This window comes from Rhinatrema bivittatum, chromosome 3, assembly GCF_901001135.1.
Source record: "Rhinatrema bivittatum chromosome 3, aRhiBiv1.1, whole genome shotgun sequence".
Classification (NCBI taxonomy): domain Eukaryota; kingdom Metazoa; phylum Chordata; class Amphibia; order Gymnophiona; family Rhinatrematidae; genus Rhinatrema; species Rhinatrema bivittatum.
Window position 1 is genome coordinate 394,302,783 of NC_042617.1, and position 21,628 is coordinate 394,324,410.

Below are 21,628 nucleotides of genomic sequence, written 5' to 3' on the forward strand. Positions count from 1 at the left end.
GCCACTGCTAGAGACTAGGCCAGTGGGGCTGAAGAAATGAAGACTGACGCTACTAGCCACCGCAGGCCAAAGACGAGCTGTTCAGCTGGGGGCCTTTGTGTGTGTATGTATGTGTGTTTGTATTTGAGATCGGAAGGGTGCTTCTGTGTGTGTGTGTGGTATGTATGTGAGGCAGGGAGGGTGCTTCTGTGTGTGTGTGTGTGTGTGGTGAGTATGTGAGAAAGGAATGGTGCTTCTGTGTGTGTGTGTGTATGTGTGTGTGTGTGGTGTGTATGTGAGACAGGGAAGGTGCTTCATGTATGTGAAACAGGGAGGGTGCTTCTGTGTGTGTGTGCTGTGTATGTGAGACAGGAAGGGTGCTTCTGTGTCTGTGTGGTATGTATGTGAGACAGGGAGGGTGCTTGTGTGTGTCAATGTGTATATGCAAGAGAGAGATGGAGCATGTTTTTGGCTGGAAGTTTGTAAGTGAGAGAGAGAGAGCATGTGTGTGATTGAAAGCCTGTGTGTAAGTAAGAGAGAGCAAGAGCATTCTGTGATTGAGAGAGACTGGTCAGAGAGGTGATATGTGTATATGTGAGAGAGGCTGATCAGGGAGATGACTGGTATATGTGTGTGTGTGTGTGTGTGTGTGTGTGTGTGAGAGAGAGAGAGAGAGAGACTGGTTGGGGAGATGATTGGTGTTTGAGAGACAGAAACTGGTCCTGAGGGTGTGACTGGTGTGTGTGTGAGAGAGAGAGAGAGAAGAGACTGGTTGTGGTGCCTAAGGAAGAGGACCGTGAGGCAGCTACTGCTGCTTCTGGTGTGGCCCGCAAGGGAAAGGAGTAGGAGAACTGCTGGAGAGGGTGAGTAAAGGTAGCTTTTTAAGTTCATTTTTCTTGATTGACTGCCATTTTAATTATTGGGTAGTATGTGATGTGTCTGCTGTTTTGAAATATTTTATTGGTGTCTGAAGAATTTTTAATAATTTTTAAGAGTTTTTAATTATTATATGATGTTCTGTTCATCAGCTATTTTGAACATTTTTTCATATAGTTTTACAATTATTTCTGTGTGGGAACCTATAAAAGTTTGGCTTTTTCTGTTTTCCTAATGGGAGGTATATTGGTGTTTAGGACCTGGTTTAATAGTAGTGATGCCTTTTTATAGGTAGGGTTGTTCCATTTGAGTGCATGCTATAATGCAGTTTATCTTTGTGCGGATTAGTTTGTGTGCATTATTGCAAATCCTGGGGCTTTGTTAGGTGCTATATTTCTGTTTCCATTTCTCCAGGTTTGCTCTGCAGGCAGAGTGGCTTTTTTTGAGTTTTTATTCCAGTTTGTCTTCATATTAGTAATTTGTGGTCTTTCTGTACTTGGTGAAGGTCAATCTTGTGTGTATGACCGAGGTGAGATATTTAACTAGCATGTAGGCACATAAAATACCTCATTTTATTTGTTGTATTTTCTCAATTGGACATGCATTGGTGGTGAACTGCTGTCTTTTGATAAGTAGGGCTAATGTGCCTGGTAGTAAAGGGAGTTTCTGTTGCTGTTATTGAGATAATACCAGAATATCTTTTTTGTATGGTGAGTTGTACGGGGAATATTCTACTTCTGCTTTATACCCACTACTGTGGGTCGGGGTGGGGTTAGCCCTGTGACTGTCATGTGTTCAGTGAGTCTCGCATGTGAGGACCATCTATCAGGTGTGTTCTAACAGAAAAAAGGTTGAGAACCACTGCACTAGTTCATCCATTGTAGAGCTAGAACCTCCAAAACCCCTTGGTTTAATAGCCTGTACTCCCTCTAGTTACTCCAGACCCTGTAAACTCCTCAGGAATGGCTTTTTTTTGTTGTTTTTTAAACTTACACTTCCTCCATAGCAGAAGTAAAATTACATGGCACTAGACTTGGTCACATGCCCAGGTGTATAAGCATTTGCGTGCATATCTCTTGGCCTGCCCCGGAACGCCCATGACCCACCCACATCATGCCTACAACATGTCCCTGTTTGATTCTGAGCGAGATGTTTGCACAGCAGGATATATATATTCACTTGTAGGTTTCTTTTAAAATACAGTGGATGTATGTAACCCCTACATGCACACACTTCTTCTGATTTTGGCGCATGACAGGATTTAAAAATTCCCTTTAAAGGAGATAGCATCTGTCCACTTTCTTCTGAACTCAGGAAATGTTCAGTAGTGAATTCTATTCATTTAAACATATTTTATATTTTGCTATCTCCAAATAAGGTCAACACAGAGAAGACCATTACACACTCAAATCAATAAAAATAATAAACATTAAAACAATACAATAATACATTACAATAAGTAATATTAAAATAAAATGCCTTTGCTTGCTTCCTAAACAGCTTAATGTCTCTTATACCCAACAAATCCATTATCAACCCATTCCATAGGACCAGGACAATGTAAGAAAAGGTCCTTGCTTGTGTTGACTTTAATTTATAATTCTGAAATGGTGGAACAACAATCAATTAGCATCCTACGATCTTAGGATTCATGTAGGGACATATTTTTGCAGAGTATTGGCTAAGATACAAGGATTTTCCCTATGTATCAACTTGAAACAGTTTCTTTAAAATCTTTGTCAGCTGCAGAGGAATGCAAATGCCAAAATGTTCTTTCAAAGACAATGGGAAGGGTAATTAATAGTGAGGTTAATATTCAAAAGCCATTTAGACGGATTAGTGAAAAGTGAATTGTCTAAATGGATACCTGATGATATTGAAAGCCATATGAGGCTAAATTCTAGCTGCATAACGAGGTATGCAGCTAAAATTTAGCCACATAAATCAGGGGCAGTTAGTCACATAAGTTATGTGGCTAATTCTGACATTCAGAGTTAGGAGCTTAACCTATGTGGATAACTCTGGTCAGGCTGTAGGCCTAAAGTTAACCAGAATGTTTATCCAGCAAACTAGCCAAGCTGCACAGCAGCTGAAAATGGACCCATAGTTTATAGTGAACTGTTTGATACCCCTATCTTGCCAGCGGGTGTGTGTGTGTTGGGGGGGGGGGGGGGGGGAGTACTTTTGGCTGAAAACAGTGCTGTATAATTTTCTAAGCTAACAGTCACACTAAGTGGACATTACTGGAAAAGGGACATTTTATTATAATTAAATTTATTATAATTGATCTTTCTCATTTACTCTAAGAGGTACTGATTATATTTGAAATGAGGGAACAGGCAGCACGCGCAGGGCTCGGTGCACAAATGTGCACCCCCTTGCGCACGCCGACCCCAAATTTTATAAGATACATGTGGGTACGCACAAACAAAAGTACACGCACGCGTATGTTTTTAAAATCTACCTCTAACTGTTTATTTGGGTGCGCTCCGACGCATATGTGCCAAAGTGCCAAAGAGTGTCTGTGTGTATTTATTTCATGTTATCTTTATTTTCTGCTCCTGCCTCTCCTCCTCACCCCTGGGAACACCTATAGTTGTGTGGGTGTGCTACACCTGCTCATTCTATATCACACAGCTGATAGGTGGAGTTATTTATGTGGCCCCTTTCATAGGTGGAGGGGAGGGTTACATTTCCACAAGGTGAAAGTTCAACTCAACAAGGTGAAAGTTCAACTCAAACTCTTTAACTGTGCTACAAATAAGGTGCATATTGATAAAATCTGAAAACTTTGTTCCATTAAATTACAGATTTTCAAGCATGAATTTATTAATCTTGAATCAAGATATGGACCGTATATACAACTTAAAAGGAATGATTGAGTACCTGAAAACCTGATACTTGGACAAGAAATGTAAGTTAGAGCAGTTTTCAGATTATAAAAATCAGCATATTGTTTGTTAGAATATTCTGAAATACTTCTCATATCTGTATTTCATGTGTTCTGCTAACCCTTTTGGACTGATTTGTTTATCCCTTTGGGAATAGTACATCTCTCCAGATATATATTGTAACTAAGAGGATTTCATTTACTCAGACAAAGAAATTCAAAGCTGAAATGAAACACGTTTCATGGTAATTTACAGAACATTTTATGCTGGAGGTCACCTGTTTATCCAGTAAAAAAAGAAGAGCTGAAAATTAACCCTTCCTCACATAAACTCTGATTTTTAAAAACATTTACACATTTAAAAACGGGGTTTACATGTATAAATGTACTTTATCCATGTAAGTGAGCTTTTGAAAATCACTATAATATATGCCACTGAACTGACAATAGGTTTTACCTATAGGCTATGATATTATGTTACATTTTCATGGGTAACTCCTTGAAAATTCACTGTGATGAAAAATGGGTGTGTCAAGCTCAGGAAAGAGAAAATAAGCAAGAGGCTTTCATTTTCAAAGTCTCGTGCATACTTTCTGCATGTACATTTGTGCCTGCTTCAAAGCTGGTAGCACGTAGTGGGTATTAAATATCCACTGTCACCAGTCTTATTTTGAAAGGGAAGTCCATGGTGGGGGGGGGGGGGTGTTTCTTTGGAAATTAGTTTGTAGGCCCATGGGGTATAATGTACTTGCAAGCATGCAGCCTTCTTGGGCAGTATAAAAATTGCCCCCTTTCTGTGGATTTTCTATTTTATGAGAGATACTGTAAAGAATTACATGGAGATTTTCCAAAATATTACATTATATTATTTTTACTTTTTTGTTTAATTTCAATTAGTGTGCAATAAAAATTAGTGCACACTAAATTGAAAAAGTATGCACTATTTTGATTTAATGCTCAATAAATTGAAACAGTGTACACTAAATCAAATTAATGCACACCAAATAGAAATTAGTGTGCACTAAATAAATTTAGTGTGCACTAATAAAAAAGTAAAACAAAAAAAAGCTAACAAAAACAGAAGAAAAACAAAAACAAAACAAAAATATTGAAAATTGCATGGCTGCACATCCTTATAATATACCATGAAGAAACAGGGACCAAAATAACATGGTATACATTTAGGGCCTGATTCACTGGGTGCTGAATTTTCATATAGTTTCAGGGATCCTTGCTGAGCTGTGAGCCCCCAGCAGAGATCCAGATCCGTTAAAGTTCAATACTTGCATAAAATCAGCCACCAAGAATTATAAACTTGTTTATTGTTACATTTCCTCAGCAACAATTCACAAATCTATTAGACAGAAGCAAAGTCAAAATGCAAGCTGAAGTCAAGACCCAGGAAATCCATGCAAACCAAAACAAAGACAAGAAGTTGCTGCAGAGATCCAAGTACATGGGTGCAACAATGAACCAGTTAGAATCACAGCGGAAGCAGAGAAGAAATATCCCAGTCAATCTGGGCTGGATCCTGCTGGACCCATCAGAAGACAGTAGACAGAACAGAACACAAACACTTTAAGAAAGAGAAACCATTTTAGCTGGAAAGCAATTCCCTTAGAGGTTTGACTGTTGAACGATGAAGAGTAAGTTCTGAAACATTCAAGGCACTGGTTCGGTGTCAGCTAGTGCCTAATTAAAAATAAACTCAATGGCAATATATCCTGCAAGGGTGCAGCGGAACACTGGCCTTAATCTAGCCAGCTATAACATAGCCATCTAGCTTCAAGTCAGCTATTCCTGTGCACAGGGATATAATCCTAACCCTATCAGCTAGCTGTAAAATTTGTACTAGCAAGCTAAATTCCCCCTGCACTGAACCAACATCATCCTTGGGAATGTCTACTTTTTGATCAGCTAGAAAACATAGGAGGCTATATTTAGCTGATCTGCTGAGGCACATTTTCAAATTCTTGAATCTAGAAGGCTAGACTATTTGAAAATCTAACCCCTAAGGCTTTCTCCCATTTTGTGTCTGTGGAAGAAAACTTACTGAATCTGGCCCTTAATGTTCAGCATGTGATTTATCACTAAATGTGATACAGAATATTAAATATACTGTAAACAAATATACAGTAATTTTTCATAAAATAAATTGATTAGCTATTTTTACTAAGATTTTCATATTTTAATTTCCAGTTTCTATTTTTCATTGCCGGTGGTGTGCAAAGTTCTTATCGTTTTTTTTTTGTTTTGTTTTTGCAATATTTTGGCTAAACTTTTGAAATATCTAAAATTATGATTAAATATAGCAATGCAACTTACATCAACTGGTTTGCCGTCAGCAACACTGGCAGCAATAAGAGTTCTTCCTTCTAAATCAATGGTGGTCGTTTTATGAATCTGTCTTCCTTCAATTAAATTGCAATCCATGTACAGAGAAATGATTCCTGACTGTACACTGATTCCAAGTTTGTGCCACTGTCGATCAAACAACGAATGAAGTTCACGTCTTTTGAAAGAATAGTGCAATGTATTTCTTTGATCATCTTTGGCAACGAAGTCCACGGTTTTTTTTGTGCCATCAACTATTATAGACACCTGCAAAAAACACATAATAATCTTGTAAATGCAAGATTACTGTTTAAAACTTAACCTCCAGTTATTATCCAAATTTAACACTAGAAACAATTTAAAATAATCTTATTATTTTAAAGTAGCTTTCAAAGAAGTTCAGTAGATGCCACCTATCCATAAGCTAAAAATGTCTTACCTCAGGTATACCATATCGACTCAAGCTCTGCCATATGTACCAGTGTTCCTTTTTGGTGCTTCGCCTTACACGGAATGTGGCTACTAAAGAATATTCTTCTGGAAGCCCATATGGAAACACTTGTCTACAAAAGAAAAACAAACTCTGCCTTGACTCTGATATTTATTGAACAGTTATTTAAAAAAAGGGGAGACAAGGTCTGTGCTGGGGGGATAGCAAGCAAGATCGGGTACAGCAGGTGATTAGGCAGATTCATCATTTATATTTTTTAAAATAATACAAATGTCTTACTTAAAGGGAGTCAGAAAATCATGTTTTGGCTTACATAAATGGCTTGCAACAATTAGGTACCTTAAGCTCACCTTTACTTGGCTCTCCCCCCCCCCCCCCCCCCCCCGCCCCCTTCTTTCCTCTACCCTTCCCCTAGCCTCCGCCACTCTCTCCTCCTTTCTTGAAGTCACAGTGGAGGAAACTGCTCGTCTTATCTCTTCCTCCAAACTCACTACATGTTTCTCTGACCCTGTCCCCAATTCCTCAACTCTGTCTCCACTGCAGTCATTCCTTCTGTCACATCCTCAATTTATCACTCTCCACTGCTACTGTTCCTGCTGCCTTCAAAAGAGCTGTAATCAAACCACTCCTTAAAAAAAAACCCTCACTGGATCCTACCTGTTCTGCCAACTATCATCCCATCTCCCTTCTCCCTTTTACCTCCAAACGTTTTGAATGTGCTGTTCATTCACCACCACTGTCTTGATTTTCTTACATCTCAAGCTATTCTTGCTCCATTCTAGTCTGGTTTTCGTCCTCTACATTCAACTGAAACAACCCTTGCCAAAGTTTCCAATGACCTGTTTTTGGCTAAAGCCAAAGGTCTTTACTGTGTCATCCTCCTTGACCTGTCTGCTGCTTTTGATACTGTTGATCAACACCTACTCCTTGATACTCTGTCCTCGCTTGGATTTTGGGACCTTGTCCTGTCTTGGTTCTCTTCTTACCTCTCCCATCACACTTTTAGCATTTCCTCTGATGCTTCCTCCTCTACTGCCATTCCATTATCAATTGGTATGCCTCAGGGCTCCATCCTGGATCCTCTTCTCTTCTCACTATATACTAATTCCCTTGGTGATCTGATTTCCTCTCATGGATTTTAACACCATCTTTATGCTGACTCCCAGATCTACCTATGTACACCAGAAATTTCACATGAAGTCCAATCTCCAATCTCGGCCTGTCTGTCTGACATTGCTGCCTGGATGTTCTCAAAAGGCCAAGACAGAGGTCCTTATCTTTCCCCCAAAGCCTACCTCCCCTCTTCCTCTTTTCTCTGTTTCTGTGAATAACATGGTTGTCATCTCAGTTCCATCAGCTTGTAACCTTGGAGTTCTCGTTGACTCCTCTCCCTCCTTCTCTACACATATCCAAAACACTGCTAAAACTTGCTGTTTCTTTCTTTATAACATTACCAGAATCCATCCTTTTTTTTCTGAATATACTACCAGAACCATTATTCACTCTCTCCTCTCCTCTCGCTTAGACTATTGCAACCTGCTCCTAACAGATCTCCCGGCAAGCTATCTTTCTCTACTGCAATCTATCCTAAATTCAGCTACGTGACTTATTTTTTGCCAAACTCACTATGCTCACATAACTCCTCTTCTGAAGTCACTGCATTGCCTCCCTATCCGCTCCCGCAAGCAGTTCAAACTCCTCTTTCTCATTCTGCAGCACCTCACTACCTCTCCTCTTATCTTCCTCTATACCCCTCCTTGTGCACTCCACTCGTCGGGTAAGTCACTCCTATCCTGACTGTGCCGTGTGCTTGGAATAGTCTTCCTGAGCTGGATGCATCATGTCGTGTTTAAATCTCATCTAAAGACCCACCTTTTTGAAACCACTTTTAAATCTTATGCCTGATTGTCTGCTTTTAGTCTTAACTAACTTTCTTTTCTTTTAACCAAGTATCTTGTCCCGTATGTGTCTCTTATTAGATTGTAAAATGTATTGATTTTTGTATGTTTGTATTTATTTATTTAAAAATGTTTATATACCTCCTTTACAATTCAAAGAATTAATCAAAACGGTTTACAACCAGACATACATAATAGATAAAAATAAAAATATAAGCGGTATCCAACCGAACACTCATAATAAACCAAAATAAGAACAAATTAAAAATTATCATTAAAATGAATAATTCAATGAACATTTATGCCCTACATCATTATGTGAATGATGTAAGCACTGTATATGTCGTGTAGTGCTATAGAAATGTTAAATAGTAGTAGTAGTAGTAGTAGTAGAGATTAGTATAAAAATGCACACAATAATAAATGGAGTTAGGAAGGAAGTTTTCTAATTTTGCACTAAATCATGTGCAGGTGATAGGATAAAATAATCATTCCTGAATTGGACAAATTATACACATACTATCCAAACCTAAATATTTAAGAAAGGCAAACATATTAAATAAACGGTAATAGGAAAGGCATTGATTGAGTATTGTGGTAAAGAAAAATAAGAGTTGAAGATTAAAATAATGCAAATATAGGAAAGCATAATCTCATTTATTAAGGGACTTACAGTATATAGAATGGAACCAAACATTTATGGCTAGATTCATCATGAGGGAGAGAGAGAGAGACAGAGAGAGAGAGATAGGCTCTTTATAAGTCATTCATTTTAGTCAACTATATATACCACTGTAGGAGGGTCAACTATTGGTGGTGGTTCAGGGATTGGGGGAAAGTTTTACATGCACAGTACACATCAGTGAAGCTTTGATGTGATTTGGAGTGAGGAAAGGTACACGAAGATGAGATCTGTACAATATATTCTCACCCTAGCTTGATGCACTCTCTGCCTAGTTGCTATCAAGCTAGGGCAAGAGTACATTGTACAGATCTCATCTTCATGTTCCTTTCCTCACTCCAAATCAAATCAGAGCTTCACTGATGTGTACTGTGCTGTTCATACCTCTGACTGTGCATGTAAAACTGCTCCCCAAACCCTAGACCACCACCAAAACCTCACCTTGAGTTAATACTTGACCCTCCTACAGTGATATAAATAGTTGACTATGTGTGCCTCCCCCCGAGGTTCTCTCTCTTTTTCCCTCTCTCTCTGACTTGAAATAGGTTTTGCAATATTTATCGCAAATCCAGGTTCAAGCATTTCACACAGCATAACACCAGGAAAAAAGGTGAAGTTATTTCCAGCATTAAAATGTCCGATAACATGCATTATGCTATCGCATACAACATTAGACACCCCTCATTTTCATAAACTACACCCAAACTCCTCCCCTTTGAAAATTTGCATACACATCTCGCAATGCGTTATGACCCTAATGCCCGCAGTAAGGCCCTGATGTTATTTGATAAATGACCCTGTAAGTTAGGGGGTGTTTCAGAGGCATAACTGGAAGAGGCTGAGTTAGCCAGCTAAGGGCTAGATTTATCAAAATATTGCATGTGATAGGAAGAGGGGTGTGTTTTATGGTAATAGCCTATTTATTGTAATGTGTGTTATCTTAGACTTCACATAGGTATTACCACAAAGTATACTAACTTTTCACACTTTGCTGTAATATCTACATAATTCCATTTTCTTATCTATAAAGTGCTTATTTCACACAGCGAGAGATAGACAGATAGACAGACTGTATCTACAAGGTGCTTGCAGTGTTCTCTCATTGTACAAATCTCATGGTTGTGTGAGTTTCCACACTCCGAAAGACATCAAATCTTCACAAGAGTGTACTGTTCTGTTCATACGTCTCACTCTGCATGTCAAAGTGGCCTCTAACCCCTACACTACTACTTAAACCTCACCTCGAGTTACTAGGTGGGCCTGCTATAGTAGCATAAATAGCTAACTACTGCAAAAGCTGTGCAGATACAGTCTCTCTCTCCACACACATAAGAAAATACAATTATTAGTGTTAACACACTTTGTGGTAATATCTATGGGGCTGATGCAATATTACCCATGTTACCTGCAGTCTGCCAGTTATGGATGCCAAGTTTCAGTTTTCATAACTGCAATCAGCAGGTTATGAAAACTGATGCCGAGTTTATCGGCGTCGGTTTTCATTACTACAGCCGACCGGCAGAGATTTTTTTCTTTTTTTTTTTTACTTTTAAAAAAGTACAGAAAAGCAGTTTTTTCTGCTTTTATGTACTTTTTTTCAGTGCGCTCCAGGCAGGGGTTAATACCTGAGTGATAAATGTGTGTCTGAGACGCACATTTATTTTTTTGCATTTGAAGTGAATGAGTAATAGCCTCATTCATATGCATTTGCATGTGATGAGTGCTAACTCATTCACTCCTCATTGGACGCACGTTAAATAGGCGCTAATCCCCTGATTGCATTAGGTGGTGGATTAGCGTCTATTTAACCCTCGTCCGACAGTGGGTTAAACAGTGCGCTCTGCTGAGCACAGTGTATTGCATCGGCCCCAATGTGATAAGTAGGCTATTACCATAAAACATGCCCCTCTTCCTATCACATGTGATACTTTGATAAATCTAGCCCTAAGTTTGGCCCAGATGTGTTAACAGCAATACTAAGTGTGAGATATAGCCACAGCTAGATTGGTGGGGAGCCCTCAGCAAGTGAGATTTCAAAATTTTGTTGCATATTCATAAGTAGCTCATGCTCTTTTAAGGACCTGGACATTTTCACACTGCAGAGAATGTTTTCATATGGTAATCAAGGAACAAAGTGCAAGATTACTTGAGGGGTGAGGCTTTGATTGCCCTGAGTCCCAGACAGTGAAACATTGTAAATGGGATTGGCTTCTAAGGCCAACCCTGAGACATCATGATGCTTTCCGAGTGCTTGCGAATTTAAATTCAGCAGACAAGGGTGTGGTCACCCTAATGGTATTTGAAAAGTTAGTTGAAGTATTTGTTTATATTCAGTAATTGAATTGTTGTATGCAATTGACCTATACTCAGCCATATAGCCATCCAATAAAGACCTTCTTTCTCGAAAAACTGTGGTTTATAGATTTCTTTCACAGGTCCAGTTGAATAATGGGGAGCTGGGATGAGGGAAGGTGTTGGGGAATAAATAGGCTGGAGGAGATGACAATGTCACAATTGTGACAGTCAGTCAAGTCTGACTAGTGAAATTAGCCAAATGTGTTTGCTCTGTTATTGCTAGGCTATTGGAGTAAATAAAACTAGAAACATAGAAATATGATAGCAGAAAAAGACTGCATGGCCCATCCAGTCTGCCCATCCACCCAATTCATTTAGCTTTATAATTCCTGTCATTTCCTAGAGATCCCCTGCATTTATCCCATGCTTTCTTAAATTCAGATGCAGTTTTTTTTCTCTGCCACCTCCACTGGGAGGCTATTCCATGCAGCCGCCACCCTCTCTGTAAAGAAACATTTCCTAAGATTACTTCTGAGTCTACCCCCCTTTCAACCTCATCCCATGACCATGTGTTCAGATAGACTGGTTTGCCATTCAAGTAGATATTAAAAAGGAACAGTATAAGTAAGTAAGTATATTAAAAAGGAACAGTATAAGTATAAGGACTAGGGATAATTCATTACATTTACGCTGATGACATTCAGCTAATTCTACCAATAGAGGACTCCATTGATAAAACACTAGGATTAGCAAATATGTACCTTGGCATAATAAAACAACTTCTAACCCAAATGGAGCTGGTTATTAACATTGATAAAACAGAATTCCTACACCTTGAACGAAGACAAGCTGAAATCGTCAAAACACCAATAATGCTAGGAAATAACCAGAAAATAGAACTGGCCGAAAAAGTAAGAAATCTGGGAGTAATAATGGATCCAGAAATCAATTTCAAACAACACATATCCTTAAAAGCAAGGGAAGGTTACGCAAAACTCATGATCCTTAAAAGATTGAAACCATTACCCTCATCCGCCCACTTCAGAACAATCCTACAAACACTTGTTTTCGCCAGTACCGATTACCGCAATGCACTCTTACTAGGACTCCCCAGCTCATCAACCAGACCACTACAAATACTTCAAAATACTGCAGCCAGAATACTAACAGGAAAAAAAAGAAGGGACCATATAACAGAAACTCTAGCAGAACTACATTGGCTACCAATTGAATACAGGATCAAGTACAAAGCCTTATGCACAATACACAAACTAATATATGATAAAGAAGCAGACTGGCTAAATACAGCTCTAAGAGTCCATGTCCCACAAAGGAACCTTCGGTCAGCTAACAAGGCACTACTAACAATCCCTACAGTAAAATCAGCAAAACTAACCCAAGTAAGAGAAAGGGCCTTATCACTGGCTGGGCCCTTTCTATGGAACACAATGCCCACTGAACTCAGATTACAGAGTGACATCAAATCCTTTAAGAAAAACTTAAAGACATGGGCTCTTTAAGCAAGCCTTTCCAAAAGAAACAGTGGGGTAGAGAGGGAGAGAGAGAGTGAAAAATACAGAAAAACGCAGCTAAGAATAAATGGCATCCCAATATTATAAATACATAATACGGTAGAGAAATAGACAGAAATAAAGTGCCTCAATAAACTTTCCCAGACTAATCCATCACTACCCAAAATTTTTAACTTTATGAATGATATTGTAACCATTTTTAGTTGGCACTTGTTAGAATGTACGATACCTACCTTCATATACCTATTTGTGCCTATTTGTAAACCGTTGCGATGGTACATAACTTAGCGACGGTATAGAAAAGTTTTCAAATAAATAAATAAATAAGTACACTTGCTTGTGCTAAACTGCTCTGTTGCAAGCACCAGAGATGGTATTTTTCTTCCAAGTTCAACATAGACATGGTAGTTTTCAGTAATAGTTTGGATCATAAGGACTAGCTGGTAGTTCGTCATAGCAAAGATCTTTCAAAGCAGCATTCAATGGTTGACAGTTCCATATGCTGCAGAGAGGTCAACAAAACTGACTCCAGTCATTTAGAATGCCTTAAAGTTATCCTAGAAATACTGGGTTAAATTCAGCACCTGGCCTGTAAATAAGCTGTGTATTTCTCTTCTAAGGTATCAGTTAATTAGTCAAGGAACGCTAAGTCTACAACAAAAATATTGACTCTGCCACTTGTGAATTCTGAAATCTTCTTGGAGCATCATATTATATCTAGAACTTCCTTTCCACTGATTGCGTACACTATTAATACCTTCACAGCCTGTTTCAGCTATTCCTAGCTAGCAGACACAGTGCTTCATGCAGCAGATGATCGAAGCCAGCATTTCCTTCTGCCTCTGCTATTGCATATATCTCTTTTGCCCTTCATGAGTGACAGTGACTAGCCCCATCCTTGTAATATCATCAGGGGCATGGGCGAAGAGCTGGAGGTGATGCCGGAAGTGCTACATACCATACTCCATTGCTTGCACAAAGGAATACAGCCAAGCAGCAACTCCTCCGTGTATGTTGAGGGTGCTGGGGTGCAAAAGCCCATGTTTTGTCTTTCTGCCTGACTGTTCTGTCACCTTAGTGCTGTTGCCCCTTTGCAGATGTTTTCTATCACTGCTGACATCTGCTCGAGTGTTTTTAGCCTGCAAGAGAGACATGCTTTTGCTTCACCTCTGATGATATCATTTTCTCTATGTACTCTCTCTAGTGCGCCAAGTGCCTGTTGGATAATGAGTGCTGAGGACAGAATACTAACTACTAAACATAGGATTCACTTTGAAAATGAATGAAGAAGTGTTAGCCCAGGACTTTCCAGGCCTCCTAGTACCTGTGATTAGTGGCTGTGATTGATATAATGATACGTGTTAATGTTGCTTTGGGAAGAATAGGCACTAATATGTGTGTTATCTATGATGACCGAATATAGCCATATCACTGGATTCAGTCATTTGAGTTTATCCATCTTTCTCATTAATGCTAGGTCAGCCCACAATAAGATGATTATAATCGCTGACCTGCTGAGGGATAAGAAATGCAACTTTTGATGTATCACTGAAACATGGCTCACAGAGACTAATGCAGTCTTAATCAATCCATTACACTATGCCTCCTATTCCATCATTTCTAAGTTTCACTTGAAGAAATGGAGAGGTGGTTTGCTAATAATTTTTTAAAAAGTGCTATTTTTGGTTCAGACCAAAGTTAAAATTGATCCATAATACAAAATTATTTTTTTTTACAACACCAACTTGGGACATATGTCTTATATATGCCCCACCCGGCCTTTTCTCAGCTAATTACTCTTCTATCATTGAATCATTATTCTCATTGCAAGCTATTAAACTTTCAGGTGCATTCAACCTGCATGTGGATGTTTTACCACTTGTTGTCCCCTGTGATAACATCTTAATAGCCATAGCTATGTTAGAATCTGTGTAATCTATTTGGGGACCAGCAAAATCTAGTGAGCATACTTTAGGTCTGGTCTTTCTGAAAGATGATTCATTCAATTATGAGACATTTGAATATATAAGTGCACAAGTTGTTGTGGGTGCGCTAGGGAGCGATCCCGATTCCGGGGAGAGTTGTGTGCCCTTGGGCCACGGTGCAACTGCAGAGAGCTGCATAGAAGCACCGAGGCAGGTGAGACGTGTCCGGGCACAGGTGGACAGGCTGAAGACCAGGGACTCTGACATCTGCTGAACCTGATGCATCAGAAGAGACCCAACAACGCAATGCTGGTCTCTGGGGTAGCCCTCCGGCCATTTGATAGCCCTTTTGGACCTGCCATACGGGAACGGCAAATAAGTCAGGATGGACAAAGGTCGAGGACAGGCGATGGTACTGGAACAAGACGAAGACTAAGACATGGTCAGACAAGGATGCTTGAAGACATAATCAGATGAGGATGCTTGAAGACATGATCAGACGATACTTGAAGACATGGTTGGGTAAAGGTACTTGGAGACATGGTCGGGCTAAACATGAGGCAAGAAGGCAAGGCTGGGGCACGGTTACATCAAGATTCAGGCACGGTTATGTCAAGGTTCAGGCATGGCTACATCAGGGTTGAGGCAGGGTTGAGGTGAGACGAGGACTCTTGATGAATGGAAAGACAACTGTAAGGTAAAACTCAGGATGGAGTGGAATCCGGTTAACATGCTAACTCATACAGCCGGAGAGGAGGCTTCAGTGGCCAGGACAGCACTCGGGCAATCCCTTGACAGCACTATATGCTGGAGGCTAGGCAAAGCCAGAGCCCAAGACATCGGAGGATAAGGCTTCAAAGAGAGGAGCCGGAAATAGTGGAAGCTGAAAGGTGGAACATCTGGAGACTAGACAGCATGGTCATCTGGAGACAAGGACATTGGAGACATCAAAGATAAGACATCTGAAGGCAGATTCATCTGGGGTATCCAGGACAAGCACATCAGGACTTCGGACCCCCAAGGCACTCTGTGAAGAGCAACAAGGAGGCACTAGAAGCCAGAACATCCAAACTCCAGGCCTTCTGGAATTTGGACCTACCAGGCACTCAATCAAGAGCATCATGGAAGCCCCAAAGGACAGGACAACTGGACATCTACGGACAAGGACTACTTCAGAGGAAGACATCTGCGAACAGGAACATCTGAGACAGAGCATCAGGGAAGACAGGACATCTGGAAGCAAGGTCATCTGAAGATGGAGACATCTGTGGACAAACACATCAGACAGAGACATCAGTGGACAGAAACATGAGATCCTATGAGAGACCAGGACATGGAACAAAGATGAAGATGAAGGATCAGGAACCACAAATGAAGACAAGAGAATTCTCATAAAGAACAGAGTGCCTTGAAGAAGCAGAGGAGGACATCAGAAACTCCTGGACCAAAAATCTGGAACGGAGGATCCAGTAGCTGTCCAACTCAATGAGTGTCTCCTTGTGAAGGCAACAAGGAACTGAAGACTGAGCCCTTTTTTAGGGCTGAAGAGGAACACCCAGGATGACATTACTAGGAAGAACCAGGGACTACTCCCACCGCTGGCCCTTTAACTCAGGAGGAAAGGCGTGACCTCGGGCCTAAGGAAGCAGGAGGCAGGACCTGGGACAGCAGCATCCATGCCAAAGAGAGGAAGCAGGCCCGAGACGGCGGAGGTGGCTCCACACCACACAGGAGGAAGACTGGAGGTAGAGACTCCCCGCGCAGGGGAGGGGATAATGTTGGCAGCCTCCTGGCCGCAGAAGAGGACCTGGTTTGACAGCGGCCTCTGGGCCATGGAAAAACACCAGCAGCGGCCTAGCCGTAAGGAGGAAAGCAGTGGTGGCTCCCTGCCACCACAGCAGGAGGAGAACATCAGCGGCCTCCGGGCTGCATGGAGGCATGGCACTTGGGCAGTCTCCAGACCGCAGAGGCAACGTCGGAGCGATGAGCAGGCTGGCGGTAAGGGTGCGAGGCTGCTCGCGGATAGGCCCGCGAGCAGAATTTTAACACAAGTCCCTTGGACTAACCATCATTTGATTAGGATGAAAGCGGTACTTCCTGCTACTAAACCTATTAATGGTGGAAAAGATTTTTGTAATCTTATGAGAGAGCATTTTGATTGCTAAATTTAAATGAAATTCCTTTTACTGATGTAGCAATTGCTGTTGTAGGATGGCATTGAACTCTTTAATCTATATTAGAGAAACTCGCTCCAGTGAAAAGCTTTGTGAGCTGTAGAGCTAACGAAGTGCCCTCATACACTGCAGATCTTAAAACTTTAAAGAGAGGTCCGAGACATGATGAGCATAGATGGCGTAAGTTGAAATCTGTTTTTGACTCTGCTATTTATTCCTCTAATTTAAAGAAGCATAAATCAATGATGGATAGGTTTAAGAAAAAATATTTTACACCCAGTTATCCAGGCCATCCTGCCATCCCTCACATGATCTATTTTTTAAATAAGGGTGTGGTCCAAGATGACTTCTGGAGTTTTGCTCACACTGTATTTTACAATCAGAAAAGCTGACATGTCTGTTTCTTCTGACAAAATGAGGTTTGCCTTTCCAGAAATGGTTAAAGGCTCTCTAAGCAAGACAGATTCATCTAAAATAAAGCAAAAAAAGTAAATCTTGTCTTCTTAGACTTTTGTTAAAATTAAGTTTTACTGAAACTGCGTCAAGTTAACTGCAAGAGAAGCTGCCCTCCTTTGCCCTGGCAAGTAATTTATTCTTGAGACATGTTTCACTTTATTGTAGTTTAGAGTTTCTCTTATCCTGGCTTTCTCTTTCTCTGTCATTTATCTTATCCTGCTATCTCGACAGATCACCTCTTTTTTTTTTTTTTTTTTTTTTTTTTTAAGAGTTCATTTTAACAAAGCAACTTACATCAAAATCCAATCATTCACCTAGCCATAACCTACCCATAATCATAGGATTTATCTTGCCTTCTCTCTGTCTGGAGCTGCATTTTTACAATGAGCCCCCTAGTTAGCAGACCATTGCTCATTAAACAGAATTGTAAGAGAGCTCATCTGAATCCACAAATCAACATTGCATTTCCCTGCAGTCACAGGCTAATGCAATAAGGTGCACCCAATCTAGTGCATGGGTTTACTCATGGTTGGGTGCGATACAGTAAGGAGATCAGCACGTCTGAAACGTATGCCCTAATATGTGTGTAACTGAAATTAAGACATTATCTATTACCGCTCAATGCAGGAAATTGTCCCAACGCACACATTTTTACGCTGGAAAATTAACTCCAGCTTTTGAGGGGGAGTAATGGAGTGGAGCATGATTAGATAAAGGACACTTCTGAAAACTATTGGTGATTCCTTTCCTTTTGTTAAACAGCACAATGGAGCTGCATTTTTACAATGAATGAGACCCCTAGTTAGCAGACCATTGCTCATTAAACAGAATTGTAAGAGAGCTCATCTGAATCCACAAATCAACATTTTGAATGCAGAAGGAAAAGAAAGAGGAGAATGCAGTTCCAGAACTTCTGAACATATCACTACAGAAAAAATATACAACTAGACCAGGGGTGGCCAACTCCAGTCCCCGAGAACCACAAACAGGCCAGGTTTTCAGGAAATCCACAATGAATATGCATGAGATTTGCAAACAATGGAGGCGGTGCATGCAAAACTATCTCAGTCATATTCATTGTGCATTTTCTGAAAACCTGGCCTGTTTGTGCCTCTCGAGGACTGAAGTTGGCCACCCCAAATTAGATGCTTGTGAACAGAGCTTACATAAGACGTTTGGGACCTTATTCAAGGAGTAGGGTTGTTTTTTTTTTTTATATTTCTGCTTTTGTGGCACTTCAAAGCAGATTACATTTAGGTACTTCTCCATCCCCAGAGGATTTACAATTTAAGCTTCCATCTGAGACAATGGAGAGTGATGTGACTTGCCCAAGGTCACATGGAGTGTCAGCAGGATTTGAGCTTTGACTTTCCTGGTTCACAGCCTGCTGCTCTAACCTCTAGAGATACCCCTCCACTACGTGGTGAGTGTACTTCTTCCCTAGCAAGTGCACAACATTCACTCCCTCCCCCTCCATGCAGTCCTGTCTCCCTCTCACCTCCTTTCTGCTTACCTCATTCCTGCCCTCATGCTCTTCTAGGTTTGCTAATTGGATGGTATTAGACAAGCTGATCGGTCTTTATCAGGCCAAGCCAGTGGCTGGCAAAAGTTCAAACTGGCAATGTTAAAGCTCACAGTGTTCATCGTCTGTTAATAGAGCACACAGCTGGCAGGCAACGGGACAACAGCAAGTCAGATCAGAGAAGCAGCCCCCCTCTTTGCTATACCTCCTCTTCTCCTGTCCCCACAGGGCTCCCAGTTGCTGCAGGGATCGGATAGGAGAGGAGGGCTGCAGGCACATTGCTTTCACAGTTCCCGGGACCCCTGATTCATTCTGCTGGCAGAGAAAGAAAGCAGGGAGTCACAGCAGCAGACAATGTATTAGGGTGAGGGGGTTGAGAAGAGATTGTTTGGGAGGAGACAAGGAGGGATAAATGCTGGGGGGGGGGGGGTCTGACAAGAAGAGATGAATGATTGGTTGGGTTCAAGAGGGGTGAATGCTAGGAGGTGAGATAAAGAGGGGTGAATTTTATGGGTGGAAAGAATGAGGAGAGGTGAGTGTTAGAGGTGAGGGGAGTACAAAGAGGGATGAATGCTGGGGGAATGGGTAAGAAGGTGGGTGAATGCTGAATGCTGGAGAAAGGCAAAAAAAAGTTGGTATAGGATAGGGTAAAGACAGAAAAATGTGTGTGGCAGGATTTTTCCCTTCAGAGTTGGCAACTCTTCACTTCTGTCTTTGTACCTCCCCCAGCTCACATACCTTCTCTCTGCCCATCTCCCACCATGCACGCTCCTCCTCACTCTCACTCTCCTTCTCTTTTGTTTCCCTTCCCCTTCCCCTTTCAGTCTTCTTCTATACTCAAACTACCTTTTGGGAATCCCGGCCACATCAAGAAGCAGAATGGTCCAGGCAGTGACTTTTTTTTTTTTTTTTGCCTCCACAGCTATATGGGGATGCAGGACAAGAATTTAGCTTTGGCTAATGCAGCCATGGGAATCCTGCCAGACATGCTGCTACTGATGTTGGCTTCTTTTCTTGCTCCTTGGCTGGTGGAGCCTAGGGAACCCCACCAGCCATGCAGCTGCTAACATCACATGCCTCCTGCTGTTGTCCATCTGTAGCAGGGTTTACACTTATGTGTGTAACTTTTTATGAGCAGGAAGATTTCACACGTAAGTTTTTGCTCTTGCACAGTTGAAAAATGCCAAACACAGGCAAATCATCAGGCACATGAGGCATTCCTAAAAGGACTTTTCCTCCCCCAAGGGAAATATTTTAATTGAAAGAGGTCCTAGGTGCTCTTTTTTGACTCTGAAAAGTATTTTATTTGTTCAGCATATCACTACATAGTAACATATCAAACATAGGGGGTCATTTTTCAAAGCGATCGCACGCGAAAAGGGGCGGCGTCAAGAGCAGAACAGGAGGAGTCGGGGTGGCACTGGGGCGGACGCCGCGAAGACAGCGTGGATGGCGAAAAAGTAAGGAGCCTTTTCACTTCCAATTTCACGCCCAATAGCACCACCTTTTACGATGGCGCTATTGGGTGCGCCACCCCCCTGTACCGCGTGATTCACGACGCCGTGGTAGGTTAGAAAATCTAGGCCATATTCAGGTTAATTTTCAAAGGTGTTATGTGGATAAATATAACATATAATTGTAGCAATTATATCCTTTGGACAATTCAATGGCATATATTGTAGCAATTTTCAAAAGCCCACTTACAGGGGTAGATTCATTTACAAGTGTAAAACCCAGTTTTTTAAGCATGTAAATGCGTTTGAAAATCAGGTCCATTGTGATGTATGGTATAATGCCTTATTGCTCCTCAATCTCAGATTGTTAATCCCCATATGCTCTAACAGCTCTAACTAATGCACTTTGAACTCTCTCACTGGAAAAGCATGATGTAAACACTGATGATGATGTTGATGATGAAGAATACCAATATATCCAATAAAATGTTCCCATGCAATGTTTCTTACCTATGACTAAAAACATTTCTTTTAATGAAAAGAACAATTAGACACATTTTTGGATCCTAACTGATAAGCTTTCTAAGTGCCCTTTTAGTAACTCGTTAATGTAATACAGAAATAAAAGTCCAGCGTCATGCTGAAATAAATTAAAAAATACAGATGTTCCCTATGTAAGTCATAATACTTAATTGTGGTTTATACCACATTGAAAAATGGAATCTATTTAGTTTCCTTTCTAAGGCATAACCACCTGGGCTTTTAGTTGCATGCATGTTCCCTTTCCTTTGTTTACCCTAAATGTCAAATATTTAAATGTCTTTTTAGTCATCTTTGTTTAGCTCATGTCTGCAATTTAAGCTAACAATATTTTTGTTATATCACCATACTATGCTCAGGACATAGATACTGATAACTGTTATGGTCAAAATTAGCTCTTGGCTACTAATGCCTAAAATTTAAAACTTTTCCAGATTTCGTTTTAAGCTACACATTAAAACTTGGAAGCATGTTTAATGCTTGACTTCTGTTATAATAGAAATAACCTCGACTAGTACTTTGTGACTTGTGGAGTAAGTGTATCCTCACAACGCTGTTTCCATGCTTTATTGGTGCAGAAATATTTCTGTACTCTCATATACAAATCATAAAAATACTGT

At 40.6% G+C, this 21,628-nt stretch overlaps 1 protein-coding gene across 5 annotated transcripts in view; it reads right to left on the reverse strand.

The window, feature by feature from the left end:
* The window catches only part of COL19A1 (collagen type XIX alpha 1 chain), a 1,176,857-nt gene that overhangs the window by 1,048,097 nt on the left and 107,132 nt on the right, over positions 1–21,628 (reverse strand). For all 5 annotated transcript variants that reach the window (XM_029595659.1, XM_029595658.1, XM_029595657.1 and 2 more), the window contains exons 5-6: positions 6,519–6,642; positions 6,071–6,346 (exon numbers count right to left, since the gene is read on the reverse strand). In XM_029595659.1, the coding sequence (XP_029451519.1) occupies positions 6,071–6,346; positions 6,519–6,642 (400 nt within the window). The remainder of the gene's footprint in view (positions 1–6,070; positions 6,347–6,518; positions 6,643–21,628) is intronic.